The 25,087-nt window shown below is 59.8% G+C and overlaps 1 protein-coding gene across 1 annotated transcript in view; it reads left to right on the top strand.

Moving 5' to 3' along the window:
* The first annotated feature begins 6,180 nt into the window (after positions 1–6,180).
* LOC133626564 (leucine-rich repeat-containing protein 14-like) overlaps positions 6,181–25,087 on the top strand; it is a 41,749-nt gene continuing 22,842 nt past the window's right edge. The window contains 3 exon segments of the mRNA XM_062006410.1: positions 6,181–6,302; positions 6,550–6,737; positions 8,170–8,319. Coding sequence (XP_061862394.1) covers positions 6,181–6,302; positions 6,550–6,737; positions 8,170–8,319 — 460 coding nt within the window.

Here is a 25,087-nt window from a genome sequence, read left to right as displayed (position 1 = left end):
TGATGGATGCATGAGAAGTCTGGCTTCAAGGCTGAGAAAGTCACAGATGAAGGGAACTAGACTCTGTCTGAAAAAGGATGACTCGAGAACGCAGCAGTTGATGTCGTAGAACGGGACCGATAGAAAACTTCAAGATGTGAAACCGATCCATGGTTTCTGATGCCAGAAAAGCGGTGGCGGATCGCCACAGGAATGGTGAGAACGACGATGAGAGACGCCCGAGTCACGTGCCGTGCTCCTTGAACACAAGGAGGATTTCAGGACCTGAGGAAGTTCTGAGACACAGAAAACAGACTACAGGACAACACACACAGAGGCTGCAGCCGCCCTGCCCGGCCTATGTTAGCTGTCTTCTAAAAGCCCACCCTAGCCCTTCCCTTTCCCAAAGCAGATGGTTCCCAAAGAGCCTCTCTCCTCTGCTCCCCTAGAACCCCCACCTTACGATGCCCGACATGGTCTGCCCCTCGTCTCCCCCTCCCCGATCCCGTCCCTCAACTTAACTCTCGTATAGTCTAAAGCCCATCTTCGCTAAAACCAGGGTCTGCCTGCAGGCGCCACGCTCCTCTTGGGCATCTGCATAGAGAGAAAGAGACACCCCACAAATGGGGCAAGTGGTGAGCATTGGGGTGACAGATGTCAACCTCTGCTCTGACAACCATCCCCGATAGCCTGAGTGGTTCCGCTCACCGGTTCGTTCCAGAATCCGACGCCGCTGCTGTTGTCCCTTAGGCGTCTGAGACTCAAAGACAGAAAATAACCATGGCGCTTCTCCAAAAGCACCGGCCCTGACCGTCTCCTCGCTACCAGCCTGGCTCACCTCGAATGCTCTGGAGGCTGTCCTCACGGCCCCTAAAAAACAAGAAAAACAATTCACTGCCTTTCAGCAAGAGAGTTTTAAACACCATCAGGGATCACATCTGCCTCACCTTTTCAGCCTCCTCCTCAGTGTGTGGCTTCACTCCTTCCAGGCATCTTATGGCATCTGCAAAAAACACAAATAAGAAACTAAAACACATAATGAGATACTGAACAAACCCACAGGGATCCCCAACTCTGTCTCCTTTACCTTGGCCTCTAGCCCTCCACGTGGGTCATTCCATCCTGCTGCGTCAGGCTCGGGGACCTCCTGCGAGATACAAATGAGGAAATCTTTTAACTTCATCACCCATGGCCCCTGAAAACAGCTGCTTTAGCCCCCAATCTCTGCTGACCTGGCCGAGTCCTCTCCAATGCCCGTGTCCTGCCTCCCTCGTGCCTTTGAACCTTCAAAACAGAACATAAACACAGCCTCATGTAGCAGTACATCTGCCCATCCCCATTTTCTTGCTCTCCCCATGCCATCGCCCACTTTTTCTCGGCGATCCGCTCGATCCCCAGGTCACTCTCTGGATTACAGCTTTTTTCTCTGCGTCTGCGAAAACAGATAGAAAACAAATCACCTAAGAGCCCAACCACAGACCAACAGTTCCAAAGCTCGACACTCTACAAAGCTGTTCAGAATTCAACTCCAGGCTGGCATTACAGCAAATCCCTAAAGCTGGGCCTCACGTCCACCGGGCAGAGCGGCTCCGAGCCCGACGCCCACGTGCTGAGACCGACACTGCAGGGAACGTGGACACTGACATACAACTAGGAGACGAGTCCCGGTGACAGAACGCCAAAATGGAAATGCCATTGAGCAAAAAGGCCCGTGGGGCCGAGATGCTGAAGCCAGAGGATCCTGGAGCAGCCCCACACACGGGCAAAGGTAATGGCCTGGGATGAGAAGTTCCTGTCCAGACAGATGATGGATGCATGAGAAGTCTGGCTTCAAGGCTGAGAAAGCCACAGATGAAAGGAACTAGACTCTGTCTGAAAAAGGATGACTCGAGAACGCAGCGGCTGATGTCGTGGAACGGGACCGATAGAAAACTTCAAGATGTGAAACCGATCCATGGTTTCTGATGTCAGAAAAGCGGTGGCGGATCGCCACAGGAATGGTGAGAACGACGATGAGAGACGCCCGACTCACGTGCCATGCTCCTTGAACACAAGGAGGATTTTAGGACCTGAGGAAGTTCTGAGACACAGAAAACAGACTACAGGACAACACACACAGAGGCTGCAGCCGCCCTGCCCGGCCTATGTTAGCTGTCTCCTAAAAGCTCACCCTAGCCCTTCCCTTTCCCCAAAGCAGATGGTTCCCAAAGAGCCTCTCTCCTCTGCTCCCCTAGAACCCCCACCTTACGATGCCCGACACGGTCTGCCCCTCATCTCCCCCTCCCCGATCCCGTCCCTCAACTTAACTCTCGTATAGTCTAAAGCCCATCTTCACTAAAACCAGGGTCTGCCTGCGGGCGCCACGCTCCTCTTGGGCATCTGCAAAGATATAAAAAAGAAACCCCACAAATGGGGCAAGTGGTGAGCATTGGAGGTGACAGATGTCAACCTCCGCTCTGACAGTCATCCCCGATAGCCCAAGAGGTTTGCTTACCTGTTTGTTCCACAGTCCAATGCTGCTGCTGTCATACCTTAGGTGTCTGAGACTCAAAGAAAATAACTCTGGCGCTTCTTCAAAAGCACCGGCCCCAACACCCTCCTTGCAACCGGCCTGGCTCATCTCGAAAGCTCCGGAGGCTGTCCTCACGGCCCCTGAAAAACAAGGAAAATGCTTCACTGCTTTGCAGCAGGAGAGTTTTAAACACCAACGGGGATCACATCTGCCTCACCTTTTCAGCCTCCTCCTCAGTGTGTGGCTTCACCTCTCCGAGGCATCTTATAGCATCTGCAAGAAACACAAATAAGAAACTAAAACACATAACGAGATACTGAACAAACCCACAGGGATCCCCATCTCTGGCTCCTTTACCTTGGCCTCTAGCCCTCCACGTGGGTCATTCCATCCTGCTGCGTCAGGCTCGGGGACCTCCTGCGAGATACAAATGAGGAAATCTTGTAACTTCATCACCAATGGCCCCTGAAAACAGCAGCTTTAGACCCCTGGTCTCTGCTCACCTGGCCGAGTCCTCTCCGGTGCCAATTACCTGGCTCCCTCGTGCCTTCGAACCTTCAAAACAGAACACAAACACAGCATTATGTAGCGGTACATCTGCCCATCCCCATTTTCTTGCTCTCCCCATGCCATCGCCCACTTTCTCTCGGTGATCCGCTCGATCCTCAGGTCACTCTCTGGATTACAGCTTTTTTCTCTGCGTCTGCGAAAACAGATAGAAAACAAATCACCCAAGAGCCCAACCACAGACAAACAGTTCCAAAGCTCGACACTCTACAAAGCTGTTCAGAACTCAACTCCAGGCTGGCATTACAGCAAATCCCTAATGCTGGGCCCCACGTCCCCTGGGCAGAGCGGCTCCGAGCCCGACGCCCAGGTGCTGAGACCAACACTGCAGGGAACGTGGATGCTGACACAGAAATAGGAGACGAGTCCCGGTAACAGAACACCGAAATGGAAATGCCATTGAGCAAAAAGGCCGGTGGGACTGCAATGGTAAAGTGAGGAGGTTCTAGGGCAGCCGCACGCAGAGGCAAAAGTAACGGCCAGGGATGACAAGTTCCTGTCCAGACAGATGATAAATGCACGAGAAGTGTGGCTTCGAGACTGAAGAACGAGAAGATGAAGGGAACTAGACTGAAAAAGGATGATTCGGAAGCGCAGTGGCTGATGCTGTGGAACGGGACCAAAAGAAAACTTCAAGAGACAAAAATCAACCCGAAGTTTAAGCTTCTAATGCAAGAAAAGCAGCTCCAGATCGGCACCAGAATGCTGAGAATCATCCTTTGAGACAGTAGCGATGATATCTGAGCCTTGAGCACAAAAAGGATTAGGGGACTCGAGAAAGTCCCAAGACACAGAAGACAGACTCTGGTATATGACACACAGAGGCTGGAGCCACCCGGCCCGGTGTACACTGGCTACCTGCTAAAAGTTGACCCTCTCCCCTTCCTTGCCCAGAGGAGATGGCTCCCAAATGGCTGCTCCCCTCTGCTCCCTTTAAACCCCAAACCTGCAATCCCCAACCACACCTCCCCCTCCCTATACTTTGCTTTCACAGGGCCAAAGGGTCGATTCTGACCACGTCAGCTGACGTGTTCCTGCAGTCACCGGCTCCCTCTTAGACATCTAAAAAAAGACACAAACCGCAGACAGAACCCATGGGCCGCATCTCTGGCGCCGGCCCCTCCTACTGCTCGTCCTCTGGCAATGGCTGTGGCTGTCCATTCACCTCCTTCCACACCCAGACCCTGTGACCTCCCTTCCCTTGCTGCACTTGGGCCCCCACACTTGAAAAGCTTTTTTCCTCCTCTGATCTCTCAGGAAAAAAAACTCGCTCCTGCCTGACACCCCTGTCCTTGGAAGTCACGGCCCGGAACTCTGTTATTCTGACTGGAGTCTGTGGGTGCTTCTCATCTTCCATCTTCCCCTGGACTCTAAGTCTTGCTCAGAAGGCACTAAGTAAATGAATTTCTGACATCGATTCATCTCTGAGGAGTCTTCTGCAAGCTGCTGAAGAAGTTCTGAGTGTGACAGAGGGTTCTGGGCAATGTGAAAAAGACAAGAGCTGTTCTCCTGTATACTGACAGCTGCTCTACGTTCCCTGCTGGCTGCTTTCACAGAATCATGAGAAAGAAAGGTCGGAGAGACCTCAAAAAATCACGTAGTCCGGCTCCCTGACAGAGCGGGAACTCCTACAGTAGGTCACAAAAACGCAGACACGTGCATAGAAGATACATACCATAAACCTGTTGAGATTATTTTACCTTCCGTCCCGCTAAAGAGATTGATATCAGCAACTTCCACATCTTAAAACAAAAGGGTTGAAAAGGATAAAGTATTGCATTCAGTCATGTCAGAATCTTTGAGAAAATGGGACACACCTGAAAAAAAAGAGAAAGCATTTTGTTAAATTCTCTCAATACCTCCAAATGGGAAATGCAAAATTACTGACCTGAAAAACATCCATTGAATTGTACATTCTAATAAACGCTTGACTTCGAGCAGTCCTGAAGGTTGGCTCTCAGTCAGTCATCTTTGCTCATTTTAAGAGCAAAATGCATCTGCTCTGAATAGCTTAACCTCAGTTTGCATTCTAACTGAAAAAACTAGCAGATAATTTACTCTATAGCAGCCCAAGAGCCCAATGAGCTCTCTTGCCAGGGCCTGTGGCTCTTATACACCAGGTCCCTCCCACTGCTCTCAGTGCTGACACCTGGGAAAGGGGAGGGGAGACTGCAGGGAGTCATAAAAGCTTCCAGGTGAAGAAGGCCTAGGTTTCTAGTGTGTAGAATGCTGGATAGAAGAAGCTGTTCTGCCTGAAAATTATGATAGTATTTTTACAGCACCAATATGCCTCCACTGTCGGCGCTGTGACCGGGTAAGGACTGAAACTTAGCTGTCTAGGAGTAGCTGTCAAGGTAGAAAAGAAACAGCTGTTATACTAAACTGTAGGGAAGTAGGTTGTTTTGGTTTATTACAATTAAAAATTAACATAGAAAACTGAAGTGCTAGAGGCCACAAAAGAGGAAGGAAGCCTTACTGCACACCAGATTGCCATGATGTTCTTTCTGGGCTCTGTAGAGCCTGGTAGGATCTCTCTGCCTTTCATGGTGCCTTGTGGCTTTTTCTGAGAATACTGTGCTGCAAGCCTGATTTGGGCCACAAAGCCCCATCAGTTCCCCCAAACCTCAGTGAGGATGTTGAAAATTGAATGGAGACTGTGAGACACCAATTTGCACCACAGAAACTACAATAGGGGCAAGAAACAAATGAAATGGAGACATAAAAATCTCCACTGGAGATAGCACCGAGCTGTTACAAACATTTAAAAACAGATAGTAAAAAAAAGGGTTAGCATAAAAATTGCAAATCAACAAGACAGAGAAGTTCATGGGAAAACATAAAACAGAAGAACAGCAGCCAAATGAACAATGGCATTCTAACAGAATTCTAAACTGCCCAGCCAAAGCAGCAATAGACTCTGCCCTGCAGCATGGACCTGTTCGGGCAGTGGCAGGGGCTGAGGGGGAGCTCGGGTTGGGATTTGTTTCCTTTTTCTTTTTTTTTTTTCTTTTTTTTTTTTAGATTTTTTGCTCCTTTTTTCCTACTTTGGTAGGAACTGTCCTTGTAGCGCGTGTTCTGGGGGGCTGACGAGCACTAGTGGTCCTCTGGAGGACTTCCGGCGCATGGAGTGCACCTGCTGGAAAACTGATAGTCGCTTCCGGGGTCTGGAGGACTTCCGCAACGTAAACCGTCACTTCCGGAGGACGGAGGGTCGCTTCCGGGCGCTAGGAGGGTCTCTCGGCCCGTAGAGTGTGACTTCCGGAGGACTGACAGTCGCTTACACGCTCCGGAGGACTTCCGGACCATACGATGGTGGTTCGGAGGACTGAGCTATCTCTCTAAATTGTACTCAAATTCGCTCCTTTTAACCCTAAATTTACGCTCTGTCTGCTAGTGCGTATACAATTAAACCAAATGCCATTGCTAATAGAGCTGTAACCCTAATAATTTACGAAATATAGCTGAAAAGATCCCTGCTGCTGGTGTTACAGACGCCGCTGCGCATGCGCAGCTGCAGCGCTGTCACGGGCGTCACTGCGCATGCGCGTGTCTCGGGTCGCAGGACCGCAGTTTGTCCACATGGCGGCGGTACCGAGCACCAGCTATTACCGGGCGCGGCCGTTCCGGCTCTTCGCCACGGGATGGCGCTACCGGCTATCGGCCATCGACAGGGGCTGCGGTACCGGCTTTTCGCCACGGAGCGAAGGCACCGGGTAAATTGTCAGGGTCGACGCTGCAGCGCGCGGCTGCGGAGCTGCACTAACTGCGGGCACTCTGTCAAAGCCCTGGAGGTGGTGGGGCGGTGCATCTTCAGTTACATTACCCACAATAATTGTTAGAAGGCAAGGCAATTTTGATAGAAAATAAGTCCCCCTGTGTTCCAGCTTGTCATGGGGTGTCAGAGGGGCCGGGGGCGGCTGGGCTTAGACTCTGACTGATATCCACATCAATCTTGACAATCGATACTGCAGGACAACTATAATCCAGTGAATGGAACACGAGTAGTCAAAAGCCAAATTACAACTAACGTTAACATACCAAAGACAGTTCTGTATACTGCAGAACTCACCGGCTGATACTAGAGCTGCCAGAATGTTCTGAACTTAGCAGCCAGCTTATTGTAAAAGGGATTCAAATTCCTGTTGTATGGAACCAAGTATATTCCCAAATGCCAATACCAAATAAAGACTCGGTAACAACAGAGCTGTTATGAAGCAGGTATTCTTTAATGTGGCGCCGGATGCTCGGAGGATCCTTCCGCCAAACGTGCGTGCGGAAAGACTGAAGTATGCTTCTTTTATATGTCAAAACGTGAACATTCGACACTTTTCAAGGGGTTATTTGCTATAAACGTGCCTATTTAAACATCTTTACAGTTCATCACTTCACAGGAATTGCATCTATTTCACATTTTTGCAGTCGCTGCGGTGGTCACTTGCTTCCTCTAGGGGGTCTTTCTGATGGTCTTCCTCAGTTATCTGCTGGATGAACTCCTGGATTCTGCTCACTTCGGCACAGGCACTCCTTTTGTTATCATCGCCCGGTTATCTTTCTCTTCCCCTTGCTGGTGGCTGTCTCTGCAAAAATGCCTCGTGGTCCATCACTATTTACGACTTCTTAGATTAGGGAAGAAAGAGTTAGTTTGGAGAAGTATCTGAGGGTCAGTAGATGCATTTGTTTTTCACCTTGATTCTTCTACAGACTGAGCATATGGTTGCCATGAAAGTCAGTAGGTTTAAACATTTGTTCACTTGGTAACGCTCATTTAGCAGCTTCAATATAAATAATGAAAAAAATTAGGAGTGGCAAATGGAACAAAAGCAGGCACAGAAGGAACAAATAAAATCAGTGGATATTAGGCAAATAAAGGGAAAAGGTTACGAAATGGGATCAGAAACTAAAATGGATCTAGAAAGAAAAAAAACAAGGAAAGGCAAGGGAAAAGGAAAACAAATAGAGCAAAGACAGCAAATGGATACAAGGCAACAGACAAATTTAAAGGCAAAGATGACTAAGGAAATAATAAAAACATTGAAAATTAGAATCGGTGAACTACAATGGATATGCAGAACAGAAATCTAAGCAGCCTGGGTTCCGTTCTTTGGGAACAGAAGGCCGGGGCTTCAGCCCCGCAGCACTTCACCCTCTCGCCCAGACCCAACCGCAGGCGCTCACCCCGAGCCCGGCAGCTGGAAACGTGGCCCGAGGCACAAAGGAGATGGTGAATGGTTGTGCCTTTACGTCCGATAGAAATGCCAGCGGTGAGTCTGCTCTGAGGCCCCGTGCCCTTTATATATAAAATAAACTGAGAGATTTGTCTATTCCAACACTTCGCACCCTTGTCTATAGTTTAAGTAATTCTTTTCAACTCCCCCTGCATAACATGCTTTAGTTTCCGTGCTTTTAGTCTGTACCACCTGTGTTGCGGTGGAGCTATGTCCCAAATAGGATAGAATGACAGAACAGAATTAGGGCCTGCGAGAATCCCTTCTCAAAAATGTCTCTGGTCACAAAGCAAATTCTTTACTGTAAGCTCCTGAAAAGTTGGTTGGGGAGTCGAGTGCTGAATTACTTTATTTTCCCCACAACAATCAACAATAGAAAGTGGGAGAAGCAAAGAAAAGAATGAGAGGGAGACAAAGAGGGAAAAGGTACGATAGTCACCACCACCTCCTGTCCCGGTGCCACCCGCAGCTCTGGCCCCTCATTGTCCCTGTGCCCACACCGTGTACCCCCACCATCCCTGTGCCCACACTGTGTCCCTCACCATCCCTGTGCCCACACCATGTCCCCACACCGTCCCTGTGCCCACACCTTGTCCCACACCATCCCTGTGCCCACGCTGTGTCCCTCACCATCCCTGTGCCCACACCATGTCCCCACACCGTCCCTGTGCCCACACCTTGTCCCACACCATCCCTGTGCCCACGCTGTGTCCCTCACCATCCCTGTGCCCACACCATGTCCCCACACCATCCCTGTGCCCACACCATGTCCCCCTACTATCCCTGTGCCCACACCATGTGCCCTCACCATCCCTTTGCCCATACCGTGTCCCACACCATCCCTGTGACCACACCATGTCCCCTCATTGTCCCTGTTCCCACACCGTGTCCCCTCACCATCCCTGTGACCACACCATGTCCCCTCATTGTCCCTGGGCCCACACCGTGCCCTCACCATCCCTGTGACCACACCATGTCCCCTCATTGTCCCTGGGCCCACACCGTGCCCTCACCATCCCTGTGCCCACACCGTGTCCCCCTACTATCCCTGTGCCCACACCATGTCCCCTCACCATCCCTGTGCCCCACACCATGTCCCCTCATTGTCCCTGTGCCCACACCATGTCCCACACCATCCCTCTGCCCACACTGTGTCCCCTCACCATCCCTGTGCCCACACTGTGTCCCCTCACCATCCCTGTGCCCACACACCATGTCCCCTCAACATCCCTGTGCCCACACTGTGTCCCCCCACTATCCCTATGACCACACCGTGTCCCCCCACCACCCCTGTGCCCACATCATGTCCCCTGATTGTCCCTGTGCCCACACTGTGTCCCACACCATCCCTGTGCCCACACTGTGTCCCCTCACCATCCCTGTGCCCACACGGTGTCCCACAACATCCTTACGCCTACAGCGTGTCCCCTCATTGTCCCTAGGCCCACACCATGTCCCCTCATCATCCCTGTGCCCACACCATGTCCCACACCATCCCTGTGCCCACTCCGTGTCCCACACCATCCCTATTCCCAGACCATGTCCCCTCATTGTCACTGTGCCCACACCATGTCCCACACCATCCCTGTGCCCCCACTGTAGCCCCCCACCATCCCTGTGCCCCCACACCATGTCCCACACCATCCCTGTGCCCACTCCGTGTCCCACACCATCCCTATGCCCACACCAAGTCCCCTCACGATCCCTATGCCCACACTGTGTCCCGTCACCATTCATGTGCCCACATCGTGTCCCACACTATCCTTGTGCCCACAGCGTGTCCCCTCATTGTTCCTGTAAGCACACCATGTCCCCTCACCATCCCTGTGCCCACACTGTGTCCCCTCACCATCCCTGTGCCCACACGGTGTCCCACAACATCCTTACGCCTACAGCGTGTCCCCTCATTGTCCCTAGGCCCACACCATGTCCCCTCATCATCCCTGTGCCCACATCGTGTCCCACACAATCCCTGTGCCCACATCGTGTCCCCCCATCATTCCTGTGCTCACACTGTGTCCTCTCATGATCCCTGTGCCCACACCGTGTCCCACACCATCCGTGTGCCCACAGCGTGTCCCCTCATTGTCCCTGTGCCCACACTGTGCCCTCACCATCCCTGTGCCCACACCATGTCTCCTCATTGTCCCTGTGCTTACACCGTGCCCTCACCATCCCTGTGCCCACACCGTGTCCCCTCACAATCCCTGTGCCCACACCGTGTCCCCCCACCGTCCCTGTGCCCACACCATGTCCCCTCATTGTCCCTGTGCCCACACTGTGTCCCACACCATCCTTGTGCCCACACCATGTCCCACATCATCCCTGTGCCCAAACCATGTCCCCTCACCATCCCTATACCCACAGTTTCCCCTCACCATCCCTGTGCCCCCCACACCATGTCCCCCTCCCCATTCCTGTGCCCACACCGTGTCCCACACCATCCCTGTGCCCACTCCCCTCACCATCCCCTTCTCCCCTCACCACCCCCGTGTCCCCTCACCATCCCCGTGTCCCCTCAACATGCCCTTATCCCCTCACCACCCCCATGTCCTCTCACCATCCCCTTGTCCCCTCACCACCTCCGTTTCCCCTCACCAGCCCCATGTCCCCTCACCAACCCCTTTTCTCCTCACCACACCATTCTCCCCTCACCATCCCCGTGTCCCCTCCTCTCCCAGGTGTCCCCTCATCACCCCCGTGTCCCCTGACCATCCCCTTTTCCCCTCACCACCCCCGTATCCCCTCACCTGCCCAATGTCCCCTCACCACCCCCTTGTCCCCTCACCCTCCCCTTCTCCACTCACCATCCCCCTTATCCCCTCAACATCCCGGTGTCCCCTAACGATCCCTGTGCCCACACTGTGCCCCTCACCATCCCCGTGTACCCTCTCCACCCCTGTGTCCCCTCACCATCCCCTTCTCCCCTCACCATCCCCTTGTCCCCTCACCATCCCCATGTCCCCTAACCTTCCCCGTGTCCGCTCAACAAGCCCTTCTCCCCTCACCACCCCCATGTCCCCTCACCCCCCCCGTGTCCCCTCACCACCCCCTTCTCCCCTCACGACCCCCGTGTCCCCTCACCCTCCCCTTCTCCCATCACCATCCCCGTCTCCCCTAACCATTCCCATGTCCCCTCAACATGCCCTTCTCCCTTGACCACCCCCATGTCCCCTCACTACCCTCGTGTCCCCTCACCATCCCCTTCTCCCCTCACCACCCCCGTGTCCCCTCACCATCCCCTTCTCCCCTCACCACCCCCTTGTCCCCTAACCAGCCCCTTCTCCCCTCACCCCCCCCGTGTCCCCTCACCTCCTCCATGTCCGCTCACCCCCCCCGTGTCCGCTCATCCCCCCGGGTCCACTCACCAGCCCCATGTCCCCTCAGCAACCTCTTCTCCCCTCACCACGCCCTTGTCCCCTCACCGTCCCTGTGCCCACACTGTGCCCCTCACCATCCCCTTGTCCCCTCACCATACCCTTCTCCCCTCACCATCCCCGTCTCCCCTCACCACCCCCGTGTCCCCTCACCATCCCCTTCTCCCCTCACCATCCCCGTCTCCCCTCACCATCCCCGTCTCCCCTCAACCCCCCCGTGTCCCCTCACCAACCCCTTTTCCCCTCACAACCCCAAGTCCCCTAACCCCCCCCGTGTCCCCTCACCCCCCCGTGTCCCCTCACCACCCCCTTCTCCCCTCACCACTCCTTCTCCCCTCACCACCCCTTCTCCCCTCACTACCCCTGTGTCCCCTCACCCCCCTCTTGTCCCCTCACCTCACCCATGTCCCCTCACCCCCCTCGTGTACCCTCACCATCCCTGTGCCCACACTGTGCCCCTCACCATCCCTGTGCCCACACCGTGCCCCACACAATCCCTGTGCCCACACCGTTTCCCCTCATTGTCCCTGTGCCCACACCGTGCCCTCACCATCACTGTGCCCACAGCGAGTCCCACACCATCGTTATGCCCACACTATGTTCCCTCACCATCCCTGTGCCCACACCGTGTCCCGTCATTGTCCCTGTGCCCACACCATGTCCCACACCATCCTTGTGCCCACACAGTGTACCCTCACAATCCCTTTGCCCACACCATGTCCCCCCACAATTCCTGTGCCCTCACCGTCCCTGTGCCCACACCATGTCCCACACCATCCCTGTGCCCACTCCGTGTCCCCTCACCACCCGCTGTGTCCCCTCATCAGTCCCATGTCCCCTCAACATCCCCATCTCCCCTCACCATCCCTGTGCCCACACTGTACCCGTCACCATCCCCGTGTCCCCTCACCTGCCCAATGTCCCCTCACCCGCCCCGTGTCCCCTCACCAGCCCCTTCTCCCCTCACTATCCCCTTCACCCCTCACCACCCCCATGTCCTCTCACCTTCCCCTTCTCCCCTCACCACCCCCGTGTCCCCTCACCAGCCACATGTCCCCTCATCCCCCCCCGTGTACCATCACCATCCCTGTGCTCACACTGTGCCCCTCACCATCCCCTTCTCCCCTCACCATCCTCGTGTCCCCCCCCATCGTGTCCGCAGCCCCCCGTCGCCCTCCATCATGCCATGCCTGTGCCCTCAGACAATCCTGAAGCTGCTGGTGACGGGCTGGGCGCCCTCTCGCACGCGGATGCTGATGCCCATCCTGCAGTACCCGCTGTACTCGGCCACCATCACCGAGCTGGGGGCCGTGCAGCTCGGCTACTACCTGGACGAGGAACGGTGCTGGGCACTGGCGCTGAGTGAGCTGCGGCGGGCGCTGGCCGAGGGCCGCCGGCACTGCTGCCCACGGGTGCTGTGCATCATCAACTCCGGCAGCCCCACCGGTACCCTGCGGCACCAAGGGCTGGGACGGGACCCCAGGGGTGGGACGGGACCCCAGGGGTGGGATTGGATGGAACTGGATAGGACCCCAAGGTTGGGATGGGATGGGATGAGATGGGACTCCAGGGGTGGAATGAGTCCCCAGGGGTGGGATGGGATGGGACCACAGGGTTGGGATAAGTCCCCAGGGGTTGGATGGGATGGGACTCCAGGGGTGGGATGGGATGGGACCCCAGGGGTGGGACGGGATGGGATGGTACTGGATGGGACACCAGGGTTGGGATCGGACCCCAGGGGTGGGACCTCAGGGGTGGGATGGGATAGGACTGGGATGGGACCCCAGGGGTGGGATGCGACCCCAGGGGTGGGACTCCAGAGGTGGGATGGGACCCTGAGGTTGGGATGGGACCCCAGGGATGGGAATTCAGGGCTGGGATGGGACCCCAGGGTTGGGATGGGACTGGATGGGACGGGTTGGGACCCCAGGGGTGGAATGGGATGGGACCCCAGGGGTGGAATGGGATGGGACTCCAGGGTTGGGATGGGACTCCAGGGTTGGGATGGGACCCCAGGGTTGGGATGGGACGGGATGGGAAACCAGGGTTGGGATGGGATGGGTCCCCAGGGATGGGATGGGACCCCAGGGGTGGGACCCCAAGGGTGGGATGGGACCCTGAGGTTGGAATGGGACCCCAGGGATGGGACCCCAGGGGTGGGATAAGACCCCAGGGGTGGGATGGGATGGGACCCCAGGGGTGGGATGGGACGGGACCCCAGGGTCGGGATGAGTCCTCAGGGGGTGATGGGATGGGACCCGAGGGGTGGGATGGGACCCCAGGTGTGGGATAGGACCCCAGGGTTGGGATGGGATGGGACCCCAGGGGTGGGATGGGATGGGATGGGACTGGATGGGACCCTAGGGTTGGGATGGGACCTTAGGGGGGGGACCTCAGGGGTGCGATGGGATAGGACTGGGAGGGGACTCCAGGGGTGGGATGAGACTGGGATGGGACCCCAGGGTTGGGATGGGACCCCAGGAGTGGGATGGGATGGGATAAGATGGGACTCCAGGGGTGGGATGAGTCCCCAGGGGTGGGATGGGATGGGACCCCAGGAGTGGGATGGGACTGGATGGGTCCCCAGGGGTGGGATGGGATGGGACCCCAGGGGTGGGATGCGACCTCAGGGGTGGGATGGGATCCCAGGGTTGGGATGGGAGTGGATGGGACCCCAGGGTTGGGATGGGATGGGACCCTAGGGGTGGGATGAGTCCCCAAAGGGGGGATGGGATGGGACCCCAGGGGTGGGATAGGACCCCAGGGGTGGGATGGGACTGGATTGGACCCCAGGGTTGGGATGGGTACCCAGGGGTGGGATGGGATGGGATCCCAGGGGTGGGATGGGTACCCAGGGGTGGGATGGGATGGGATGGGATCCCAGGGGTGGGATGGGATGGGACCCCAGGGGTGGGATGGGATGGGATGGGATGGAACTGGATGGGACCCTAGGGTTGGGATGGGATAGGACCCCAGGGGTGGGACCTCAGGGGTGGGATGGCATAGGACTGGGATGGGACTCCAGGGGTGGGATGAGACTGGGATGGGACCCCAGGGGTGGGATGCGACCCCAGGGGTGGGACCCCAAGGGTGGGATGGGACCCTGAGGTTGGAATGGGACCCCAGGGATGGGACTTCAGGGGTGGGATGAGACCCCAGGGGTGGGATGGGACTGGATGGGACCCCAGGGGTGGGATGGGACCTTAGGGCTGGGATGGGACTGGATGGGACACCGGGGTTGGATAGGTCCCCAGAGGTGGGATGAGTCCCCAGGGGTGGGATGAGTCTTCAGGGGTGGGATGGAATGGGACCCCAGGGGTGGGATGGGATGGGACTGGATTGGACCCCAGGGTTGGGATGGGACCCCAGGGTTGGGATGGGACCCCAGGTGTGGGATGGGATGGGTACCCAGGGGTGGGATGGGATGGGTACCCAGGGGTGGGATAGGATGGGACCCCAGGGGTGGGATGGGATGGATGGGATGGGACTGGATGGAACCCTAGGGTTGGGATGGGATGGGACTGGGATGGGACTCCAGGGGTGGGATGAGTCCCCAGGAGTGGGATGGGATGGGACCCCAGGGGCGGGATGCGACCTCAGGGGTGGGATGGGATCCCAGGGTTGGGATAGGACTGGATGGGACCCCAGGGTTGGGATGGGACCCTAGGGGTGCGATGAGTCCCCAAAGGTGGGATGGGATGGGACCCCAGGGGTGGGATAGGACCCAGGGGTGGGATAGGATGGGACTGAATTGGACCCCAGGGTTGGGATGGGTCCCTAGGGGTGGGATGGAATGGGATGGGATGGGACTGGATGGGACCCTAGGGATGGGATGGGATGGGACCTTAGGGGTGGGACCTCAGGGGTGGGATGGCATAGGACTGGGATGGGACTCCAGGGGTGGGATGAGACTGGATGGGACCCCAGGGGTGGGATGCGACCCCAGGGGTGGGACTTCAGGGGTGGGATGAGACCCCAGGGGTGGGATGGGACTGGATGGGACCCCTGGGGTGGGATGGGACTGGATGGGACACCAGGGTTGGATAGTTCCCCAGGGGTGGGATGAGTCCCCAGGGGTGGGATGAGTCTTCAGGGGTGGGATGGAATGGGACCCCAGGGGTGGGATGGGATGGGACTGGATTGGACCTCAGGGTTGGGATGGGTCCCCAGGGGTGGGATGGGATGGGACCCCAGGGTTGGGATGGGACCCCAGGTGTGGGATGGGATGAGTACCCAGGGGTGGGATGGGATGGGACCCCAGGGGTGGGATGGGATGGGACCCTAGGGTTGGGATGGGATGGGACCTTAAGGTTGGGACCTCAGGGGTGGGATGGGATGGAACTGGGATGGGACTCCAGGGGTGGGATGCGAACCAAGGGGTGGGACCCCAAGGGTGGGATGGGACCCTGAGGTTGGAATGGGACCCCAGGGATGGGACTTCAGGAGTGGGATGGGACCCCAGGGTTGGGATGGGACTGGATGGGACCCCAGGGTTGGGATGGGACCCCAGGGGTGGGATGCGATAAGATGGGACTCCAGGGGTGGGATGAGTCCCCAGGGGTGGGATGGGATGGGATGGGACCCGAGGAGTGGGATGGGACTGGATGGGTCCCCAGGGGTGGGATGGGATGGGACGCGACCTCAGGGGTGGGATGGGATCCCAGGGTTGGGATGGGACTGGATGGGACCCCAGGGTTGGGATGGAATGGGACCCCAGGGGTGGGATGGGTTCCCAGGCATGGGATGAGTCCCCAGGGGTGGGATGAGACCCCAATGGTGTGATGGGATAGGACCCCAGGGGTGTGATGGGACCTCAGGGGTGGGATGGGACCCCAGGGGTGGGATGGGACCCCAGGGGTGGGATGGGATGGGACTCCAGGGGTGGGATGGGATGGGACTGGATTGGACCCCAGGGTTGGGATGGGTCCCCAGGGGTGGGATGGGATGGGACCCCAGAGGTTGGATGGGACCCCAGGTGTGGGATGGGACGGGACCCCAGGGGTGGGATGGGATGGGTCCCTAGGGGTGGGATGGAATGGGATGGGATGGGACTGGATGGGACCCTAGGGATGGGATGGGATGGGACCTTAGGGGTGGGACCTCAGGGGTGGGATGGGATAGGACTGGGATGGGACTCCAGGGGTGGGATGAGAGTGGGATGGGACCCCCAGGGGTGAGATGTGACCCCAGGGGTGGGACCCCAAGGGTGGGATGGGACCCTGAGGTTTGAATGGGACCCCAGGGATGGGACTTCAGGGGTGGGATGGGACCCCAGGGTTGCGATGTGACTGGATGGGACCCCAGGGGTGGGATGGGACTCCAGGGGTGGGATGAGTCCCCAGGAGTGGGATGGGACCCCAAGGGTGGGATGGGACCTCAGGGGTGGGATGGGATCCCAGGGTTGGGATGGGACTGGATAGGACCCCAGGGTTGGGATGGGACCCTAGGGGTGGGATGAGTCCCCCGGGGTGGGATGGGATGAGACCCCAAGGGTGGGAGGGGTCCACAGGGGTGGGATGGGACTGGATGGGACCCCCGGGTTGGGATGGGATGATACCCCAGGGGTGGGATGGGATGGGACCCAGGGGTGGGATGGGATGGAATGGGATGGGATCCCAGGGGTGGGTTGGGATGGGACCCCATGGGTGGGATGGGATGGAATGGGATGGGATAGGACTGGGATGGGACTCCAGGGGTGGATTGAGATTAGGATGGGACCCCAAGGGTGGGATGCGACCACAGGGGTGGGATGGGATGTGACCCCAAGGGTGGGATGAAATGGGACTGGATGGGACCCCAGGGTTGGGATGGGATGGGACCCCAGGGGTGGGATGAGTCCCTAGGGGTGGGATGGGAGGGGACCGCAGGGGTGGGATGCGACCTCAGAGGTGGGATGAGACCCCAGGGTTGAGATGGGATGGGACCCCAGGGGTGGGATGGGACCCCAGGGGTGGGATTGGATGGGACCCCAGGGTTGGGATGGGATGGAACCCCAGGGTTGTGGTGGGATGGGATGGGAACCCAGGGGTGTGGTGTGATGGGATGGGAATCCAGGGGTGGGATGAGTCTTCAGGGGTGGGATGGGATGGGACCCCAGGGGTGGGATGGGACCCCAGGGGTGGGATTGGATGCGACCCTAGGGTTGGGATTCGATGCGACCCCGGGGTTGGGGTGGGATGGGACCCCAGGTTTGGGATGGGACCCAATGGTTGGGAAGGGATGGAATGGGACCCCAGGGGTGGGATGAGTCCCCAGGGGTGGGATGGAATGGGATGGGATGGGACTGGATGGGACCCTAGGGTTGGGATGGGATAGGATCCCAGGGGTGGGACCTCAGGGGTGGGATGGGATAGGACTGGATGGGACTCCAGGGGTGGGATGAGACTGGGATGGGACCCTCATTGTTCCTGTGCCCACACTGTGATCCTCACCATCCCTGTGCCCACACTGTGTCTCACACCATCCCTGTGCCCACCGCGTGTCCCCTCATTGTCACTGTGCCCACACCGTGTCCCACACCATCCTTGTACCGACATCGTGTCCCACACCATCGCTGTGCCCACACCTTGTCCCACACCATCCTTATGCCCACACCATGTCCGACACCATCCCTGTGCCCACACCGTGTCCCCTCATTGTCCCTGTGCCCACAGTGTGCCCTCACCATCCCTGTACCCACACCATGTCCCACACCATCCCTGTGCCCACACTGTGCCCCCACACTGTCCCTATGCCCACACAATGTCCCCTCATTGCCCATGTACAGTGTCCCACACCATCCCTGTGCCCACACCGTGCTCCACACCATCCCTATGCCCATACCATGTCCCCTCACCATCCCCGTGTCCCCTCACCGTCCCCTTCTCCGCTCACCACCCCCGTGTCCCCGCACCTGCCCCACGCCCCGTCACCACTCCCTTGTCCCCTCAACCTCCCCTTCTCCCCTCACCATCCCCATCTCCCCTCACCATCCGCTGTGTCCCCTCACCAGTCCCATGTCCCCTCACCATCCCCGTGTCCCCTCACCATCCCCTTCTCCCCTCACCATCCCCATCTCCCCTCACCACCCGCTGTGTCCCCTCACCATCCCCTTCTCCCCTCACCATCCCCATGTCCCCTCACCGTCCCCTTCTCCGCTCACCACCCCCGTGTCCCCGCACCTGCCCCGCGCCCCGTCACCACCCCCTTGTCCGCTCACCACCCCCTTGTCCCCTCAACCTCCCCTTCTCCCCTCACCATCCCCATCTCCCCTCGCCATCTCCCCTCACCATCCCTGTGCCCACACTGTACCCGTAACCATCCCCTTGTCCCCTCACCATCCCCGTGTCCATTCACCATACCGTTCTCCCCTCACTACTCCCTTGTACCCTCACCATCCCAGTGTCCCCTCACCAGCCCCGTGGCCCCTCACCACCCCCTTTTCCCCTCAACCTCCCCTTCTCCCCTCACCATCCCCATCTCCCCTCACCATCCCCATCTCCCCTCACCACCCGCTGTGTCCCCTCACCAGTCCCATGTCCCCTCACCATCCCCTGCTCCGCTCACCATCCCCGTGTCCATTCACCATACCATTCTCCCCTCACTACTCCCTTGTACCCTCACCATCCCCTTGTCCCCTCACCCCACCCGTGTCCCCTCACCTGCCCAATGTCCCCTCCACAACGCCTTGTACCCTGACCCGCCTGTGTCCCCTCACCATCCCCTTCTCCCCTCACCATCCCCGTGTCCCCTCACCATCCCCTTCTCCCCTCACCATCCCCGTGTCCCCTCACCATCCCCTTCTCCCCTCACCATCCCCGTGTCCCCTCACCACCCCGGTATCCCGTCATCATCCCTTTCTTCCCTCACCACGCCCTTGTCCCCTCACCACCCCCGTGTCCCCTCACAATCCCTGTGTCCCCTCAACATGCCCTTATCCCCTCACCACCCCCATGTCCTCTCACCTTCCCCTTCTCCCCTCACCACCCCCGTGTCCCCTCACCAGCCACATGTCCCCTCATCCCCCCCCGTGTACCATCACCATCCCTGTGCTCACACTGTGCCCCTCTCCACCCCCTTCTCCCCGCACCACCCCCTTCTCCCCTCACCATCCCCGTGTCCCCCCCCATCGTGTCCGCAGCCCCCCGTCGCCCTCCATCATGCCATGCCTGTGCCCTCAAACAATCCTGAAGCTGCTGGTGACGGGCTCGGCGCCCTCTCGCACGCGGGTGCTGATGCCCATCCTGCAGTACCCGCTGTACTCGGCCACCATCGCCGAGCTGGGGGCCGTGCAGCTCGGCTACTACCTGGACGACGAACGCTGCTGGGCACTGGCGCTGAGTGAGCTGCGGCGGGCGCTGGCCGAGGGCCGCCGGCACTGCTGCCCACGGGTGCTGTGCATCATCAACCCTGGCAACCCCACCGGTACCCTGCGGCACCAAGGGCTGGGACGGGACCCCAGGGGTGGGACGGGACACCAGGGGTGGGATGGGATGGGACCCCAGGGGTGGGATGGGATGGGATGAGATGGGACTCCAGGGGTGGGATGAGTCCCCAAGTGTGGGATGGGACTGGATGGGACTGGATGGGAACCCAGGGTTGAGATGGGATGGGACCCCAGGGGTGGGATGGGATGGGACCCCAGAGGTGGGATAGCATGGGATGGTACTGGATGGGACACCAGGGTTGCGATGGGATGGGACCCTGGGGATGGAACCCCAGGGGTGGGATGGGACCCTGAGGTGGGGATGGGACCCCAGGGATGGGACTTCAGGGGTGGGATGGGACCCCAGGGTTGGGATGGGACTGGATGGGACGGGTTGGGACCCCAGGGGTGGGATGGGACGGGATGGGAAACCAGGGTTGGGATGGGATAGGTCCCCAGGGGTGGGATGGGATGGGATGGGACCCCAGGGGTGGGATGAGTTCCCAGGGGTGGGATGGGATGGGACCTCAGGGGTTGGATGGGACTGGAAGAGACCCCAGGGTTGCGATGGGACCACAGGGGAGGGATGGGATGGGACCCCAGGGGTGGGATGGGACCCCAGGGATGGGATGGGACCCCAGGGGTGGGATGGCATGGGACCCCAGGGGTGGGATGGGATGGGATGGGACTGGCTGGGACCCCAGGGTTGGGATGGGTCCCCAGGGGTGGGGTGGGAGGGGATGGAATAGGACCCCAGGGGTGGGATGGGAGGGAACCCTAAGGGTGGGATAGGATGGATGGGATGGGATCCCACGGGTGGGATGGGACCTCAGGGATGGGATGAGACCTCAAGGGTGGGATGGGATGGGACTCCAGGGGTGGGATGGGATGGGACTGGCTGGGACCCCAGGGTTGGGATGGGACCACAGGGGTGGGATGGGATGGGACCCCAGGGGTGGGATGGGATGGGACTGGATGGGACCCCAGGGGTGGGATGGCATGGGACCCTAGGGGTGGGATGGGATGTGATGGGACCCCAGGGCTGGGAGGAGTCCCCAGGGGTGGGATGGGATGTGATGGGACCCCAGGGTTGGGATGAGTCCCCAGGGGTGGGATGGGATGGGAACCCGGGGTGGGATGGGATGGGATTGGATGGGACTGGATGGGACCCCAGGGCTGGGATGGGACCCCAGGGCTGGGGTGGGACCCCAGGGCTGGGGTGGGATGGGACCCCAGGGCTGGGATGGGATGGGACCCCAGGGCTGGGATGGGATGGGATTGGATGGGACTGGATGGGACCCCAGGGTTGGGATGGGACCCCAGATGTGGGATGCGTCCCCAATGGTGGGATGGGACCCCAGGGGAGGGATGGGATGGGACCTTAGGGGTGGGACGGGACCCCAGGGGTGAGACGGGATGGGACCCCAGGGGTGGGATGGGACCCCAGGAGTGGGACCTGAGGAGTGGGATGGGATAGGACTGGGATGGGAATCCAGGGGTGGGATGAGACTGGGATGGGACCCCAGGGGTGGGATGCGTCCCCAGGGGTGGGATGGGACCCTAGGTTGGGTTGGGACCCCAGGGATAGGACTTCAGGGGTGGGATGGGTCTCCAGGGTTGGGATGGGACCCCAGGGGTGGGATGGGATGTGATGGGACCCCAGGGATGGGATGAGTCCCCAGGGGTGGGATGGGATGGGACCCCAGGGGTGGGATGGGATGCGATTGGATGGGACCCCAGGGTTCGGATGGGACCCCAGGGGTGGGATGGGAGGGGATGGAATGGGACCCCAGGGGTGGGATGGGAGGGGACCCTAGGGATGGGATGGGATGGATGGGATGGGATCCCACGGGTGGGATGGGACCCCAGGGGTGGGATGGGACCCCAGGGGTGGGATTGGATGGGAGTGGATGGGATCCAGGGTTGGGATGGGACCCCAGGGGTGAGACGGGATGGGACCCCAGGGGTGGGACCTCAGGAGTGGGATAGGATAGGACTGGGATGGGAATCCAGGGGTGGGATGAGACTGGGATGGGACCCCAGGGGTGGGATGCGACCCCAGGGGTGAGACGGGACCCTAGGTTGGGATGGGACCCCAGGGATAGGACTTCAGGGATGGGATGGGTCTCCAGGGTTGTGATGGGATGGGACCCCAGGGGTGGGATGGGATGGGACCCCAGGGGTGGGATGGGATGGGACTGGATGGGACCCAAGGTTTGGGAGGGGATGGGACCCCAGGGGTGGGATGGGATGTGATGGGACACCAGGGGTGGGATGGGATGAGTCCCCAGGGGTAGGATGGGACCCCAGGGGTGGGATGGGACCCCAGGGGTGGGATGGGATGGGATTGGATGGGACTGGATGGGACCCCAGGGCTGGGATGAGTCCCCAGGGGTGGGATGGGATGGGACCCCAGGGGTGGGATGGGATGGGACTGGATGGGACACCAGGGTTGGGATGAGTCCCCAGGGGTGGGATGGGATGGGATGGGGCCCCAGGGGTGGGATGAGTCCCCAGGGGTGGGATGGGATGGGACCACAGTGATGGGATGAGTCTCCAGGGGTGGGATGGGACCCCAGGGGTGGGGTGGGATGGGACAGGATGGGATGGGACCCCAGGGGTGGGATGAGTCCCCAGGGATGGGATGGGACCCTAGGGATGGGATGGGGCCCCAGGGGTGGGATGGGGCCCCAGGGGTGGGATGGGGCCCCAGGGGTGGGATGGGGCCCCAGGGGTGGGATGGGGCCCCAGGGGTGGGATGGGGCCCCAGGGGTGGGATGGGACCCCAGGGGTGGGGTGGGATGCGACCCCAGGGGTGGGACGGGACCCTAGGTTGGGATGGGACCCCAGGGATACGACTTCAGGGATGGGATGGGTCTCCAGGGTTGGGATGGGATGGGACCCCAGGGGTGGGATGGGACTGGATGGGACCCAAGGGTTGGGAGGGGATGGGACCCTAGGGGTGGGATGGGATGTGATGGGACACCAGGGGTGGGATGGGATGAGTCCCCAGGGGTGGGATGGGACCCCAGGGGTGGGATGGGATGGGACTGGATGGGACCCCAGGTTTGGGATGGGACCCCAGGGGTGGGATGAGTCCCCAGGGGTGGGATGGGAGGGGATGGGATCGGACCCCAGTGGTGGGATGGGATGGGACCCCAGGGGTGGGATGGGATGGGACTGGCTGGGACCCCAGGGTTGGGATCGGACCCCCGGGGTGGGATGGGATGGGACCCTAGGGGTGGGATGGGACCCCAGGGGTGGGATGGCATGGGACTGGATGGGAAACCAGGGGTGGGATGGGATGGGACCCCAGGGGTGGGATGGGATGTGATGGGACCCCAGGGCTGGGATGAGTCCCCAGGGGTGGGATGGGATGGGACCACAGTGATGGGATGAGTCTCCAAGGGTGGGATGGGACCCCAGGGGTGGGGTGGGATGGGACAGGATGGGATGGGACCCCAGGGGTGGGATGAGTCCCCAGGGATGGGATGGGACCCTAGGGGTGGGATGGGGCCCCAGGGGTGGGATGGGGCCCCAGGGGTGGGATGGGATGGGAACCCAGGGATGGGATGGGATGGGAACCCAGGGATGGGATGGGACCCCAGGGGTGGGGTGGGATGCGACCCCAGGGGTGGGACGGGACCCTAGGTTGGGATGGGACCCCAGGGATAGGACTTCAGGGATGGGATGGGTCTCCAGGGTTGGGATGGGATGGGACCCCAGGGGGGGGATGGGATGGGACTGGATGGGACCCAAGGGTTGGGAGGGGATGGGACCCTAGGGGTGGGATGGGATGTGATGGGACACCAGGGGTGGGATGGGATGAGTCCCCAGGGGTGGGATGGGACCCCAGGGGTGGGATGGGATGGGACTGGATGGGACCCCAGGTTTGAGATGGGACCCCAGGGGTGGGATGAGTCCCCAGGGGTGGGATGGGAGGGGATGGGATCGGACCCCAGTGGTGGGATGGGATGGGACCCCAGGGGTGGGATGGCATGGGACTGGCTGGGACCCCAGGGTTGGGATCGGACCCCAGGGGTGGGATGGGATGGGACCCCAGGGGTGGGATGGCATGGGACTGGATGGGAAACCAGGGGTGGGATGGGATGGGACCCCAGGGGTGGGATGGGATGTGATGGGACCCCAGGGCTGGGATGAGTCCCCAGGGGTGGGATGGGATGGGACCCCAGGGGTGGGATGGGATGTGATGGGTCCCCAGGGGTGGGATGGCATGGGACTGGATGGGACCCCAGGGTTGGGATGAGTCCCCAGGGGTGGGATGGGATGGGATCCCAGGGGTGGGATGGGGCGCCAGGGGTGGGATGGGATGGGACCCCAGGGATGGGATGAGTCTCCAGGGGTGGGATGGGACCCCAGAGGTGGGGTGGGATGGTATGGGACAGGATGGGATGGGACCCCAGGGGTGGGATGAGTCCCCAGGGGTGGGATGGGATGGGACCACAGTGATGGGATGAGTCCCCAGGGGTGGGATGGGATGGGACGGGTCCCCAGGGGTGGGATGGCATGGGACTGGATGGGACCCCAGGGTTCGGATGAGTCCCCAGGGGTGGGATGGGATGGGATCCCAGGGGTGGGATGGGGCGAGTCTCCAGGGGTGGGATGGGACCCCAGAGGTGGGGTGGGATGGGATGGGACAGGATGGGATGGGACCCCAGGGGTGGGATGAGTCCCCAGGGGTGGGATGGGACCCCAGGGGTGGGATGGGATGGGACTGGATGGGACCCCAGGGGTGGGATGGCATGGGACCCTAGGGGTGGGATGGGATGTGATGGGACCCCAGGGCTGGGAGGAGTCCCCAGGGGTGGGATGGGATGTGATGGGACCCCAGGGTTGGGATGAGTCCCCAGGGGTGGGATGGGATGGGAACCCGGGGTGGGATGGGATGGGATTGGATGGGACTGGATGGGACCCCAGGGCTGGGATGGGATGGGACCCCAGGGCTGGGGTGGGACCCCAGGGCTGGGATGGGATGGGACCCCAGGGCTGGGATGGGATGGGA

The sequence above is a fragment of the Colius striatus genome, chromosome 13, assembly GCF_028858725.1.
Source record: "Colius striatus isolate bColStr4 chromosome 13, bColStr4.1.hap1, whole genome shotgun sequence".
Taxonomy (NCBI): domain Eukaryota; kingdom Metazoa; phylum Chordata; class Aves; order Coliiformes; family Coliidae; genus Colius; species Colius striatus.
This window is presented reverse-complemented; position numbering and strand designations above follow the sequence as displayed.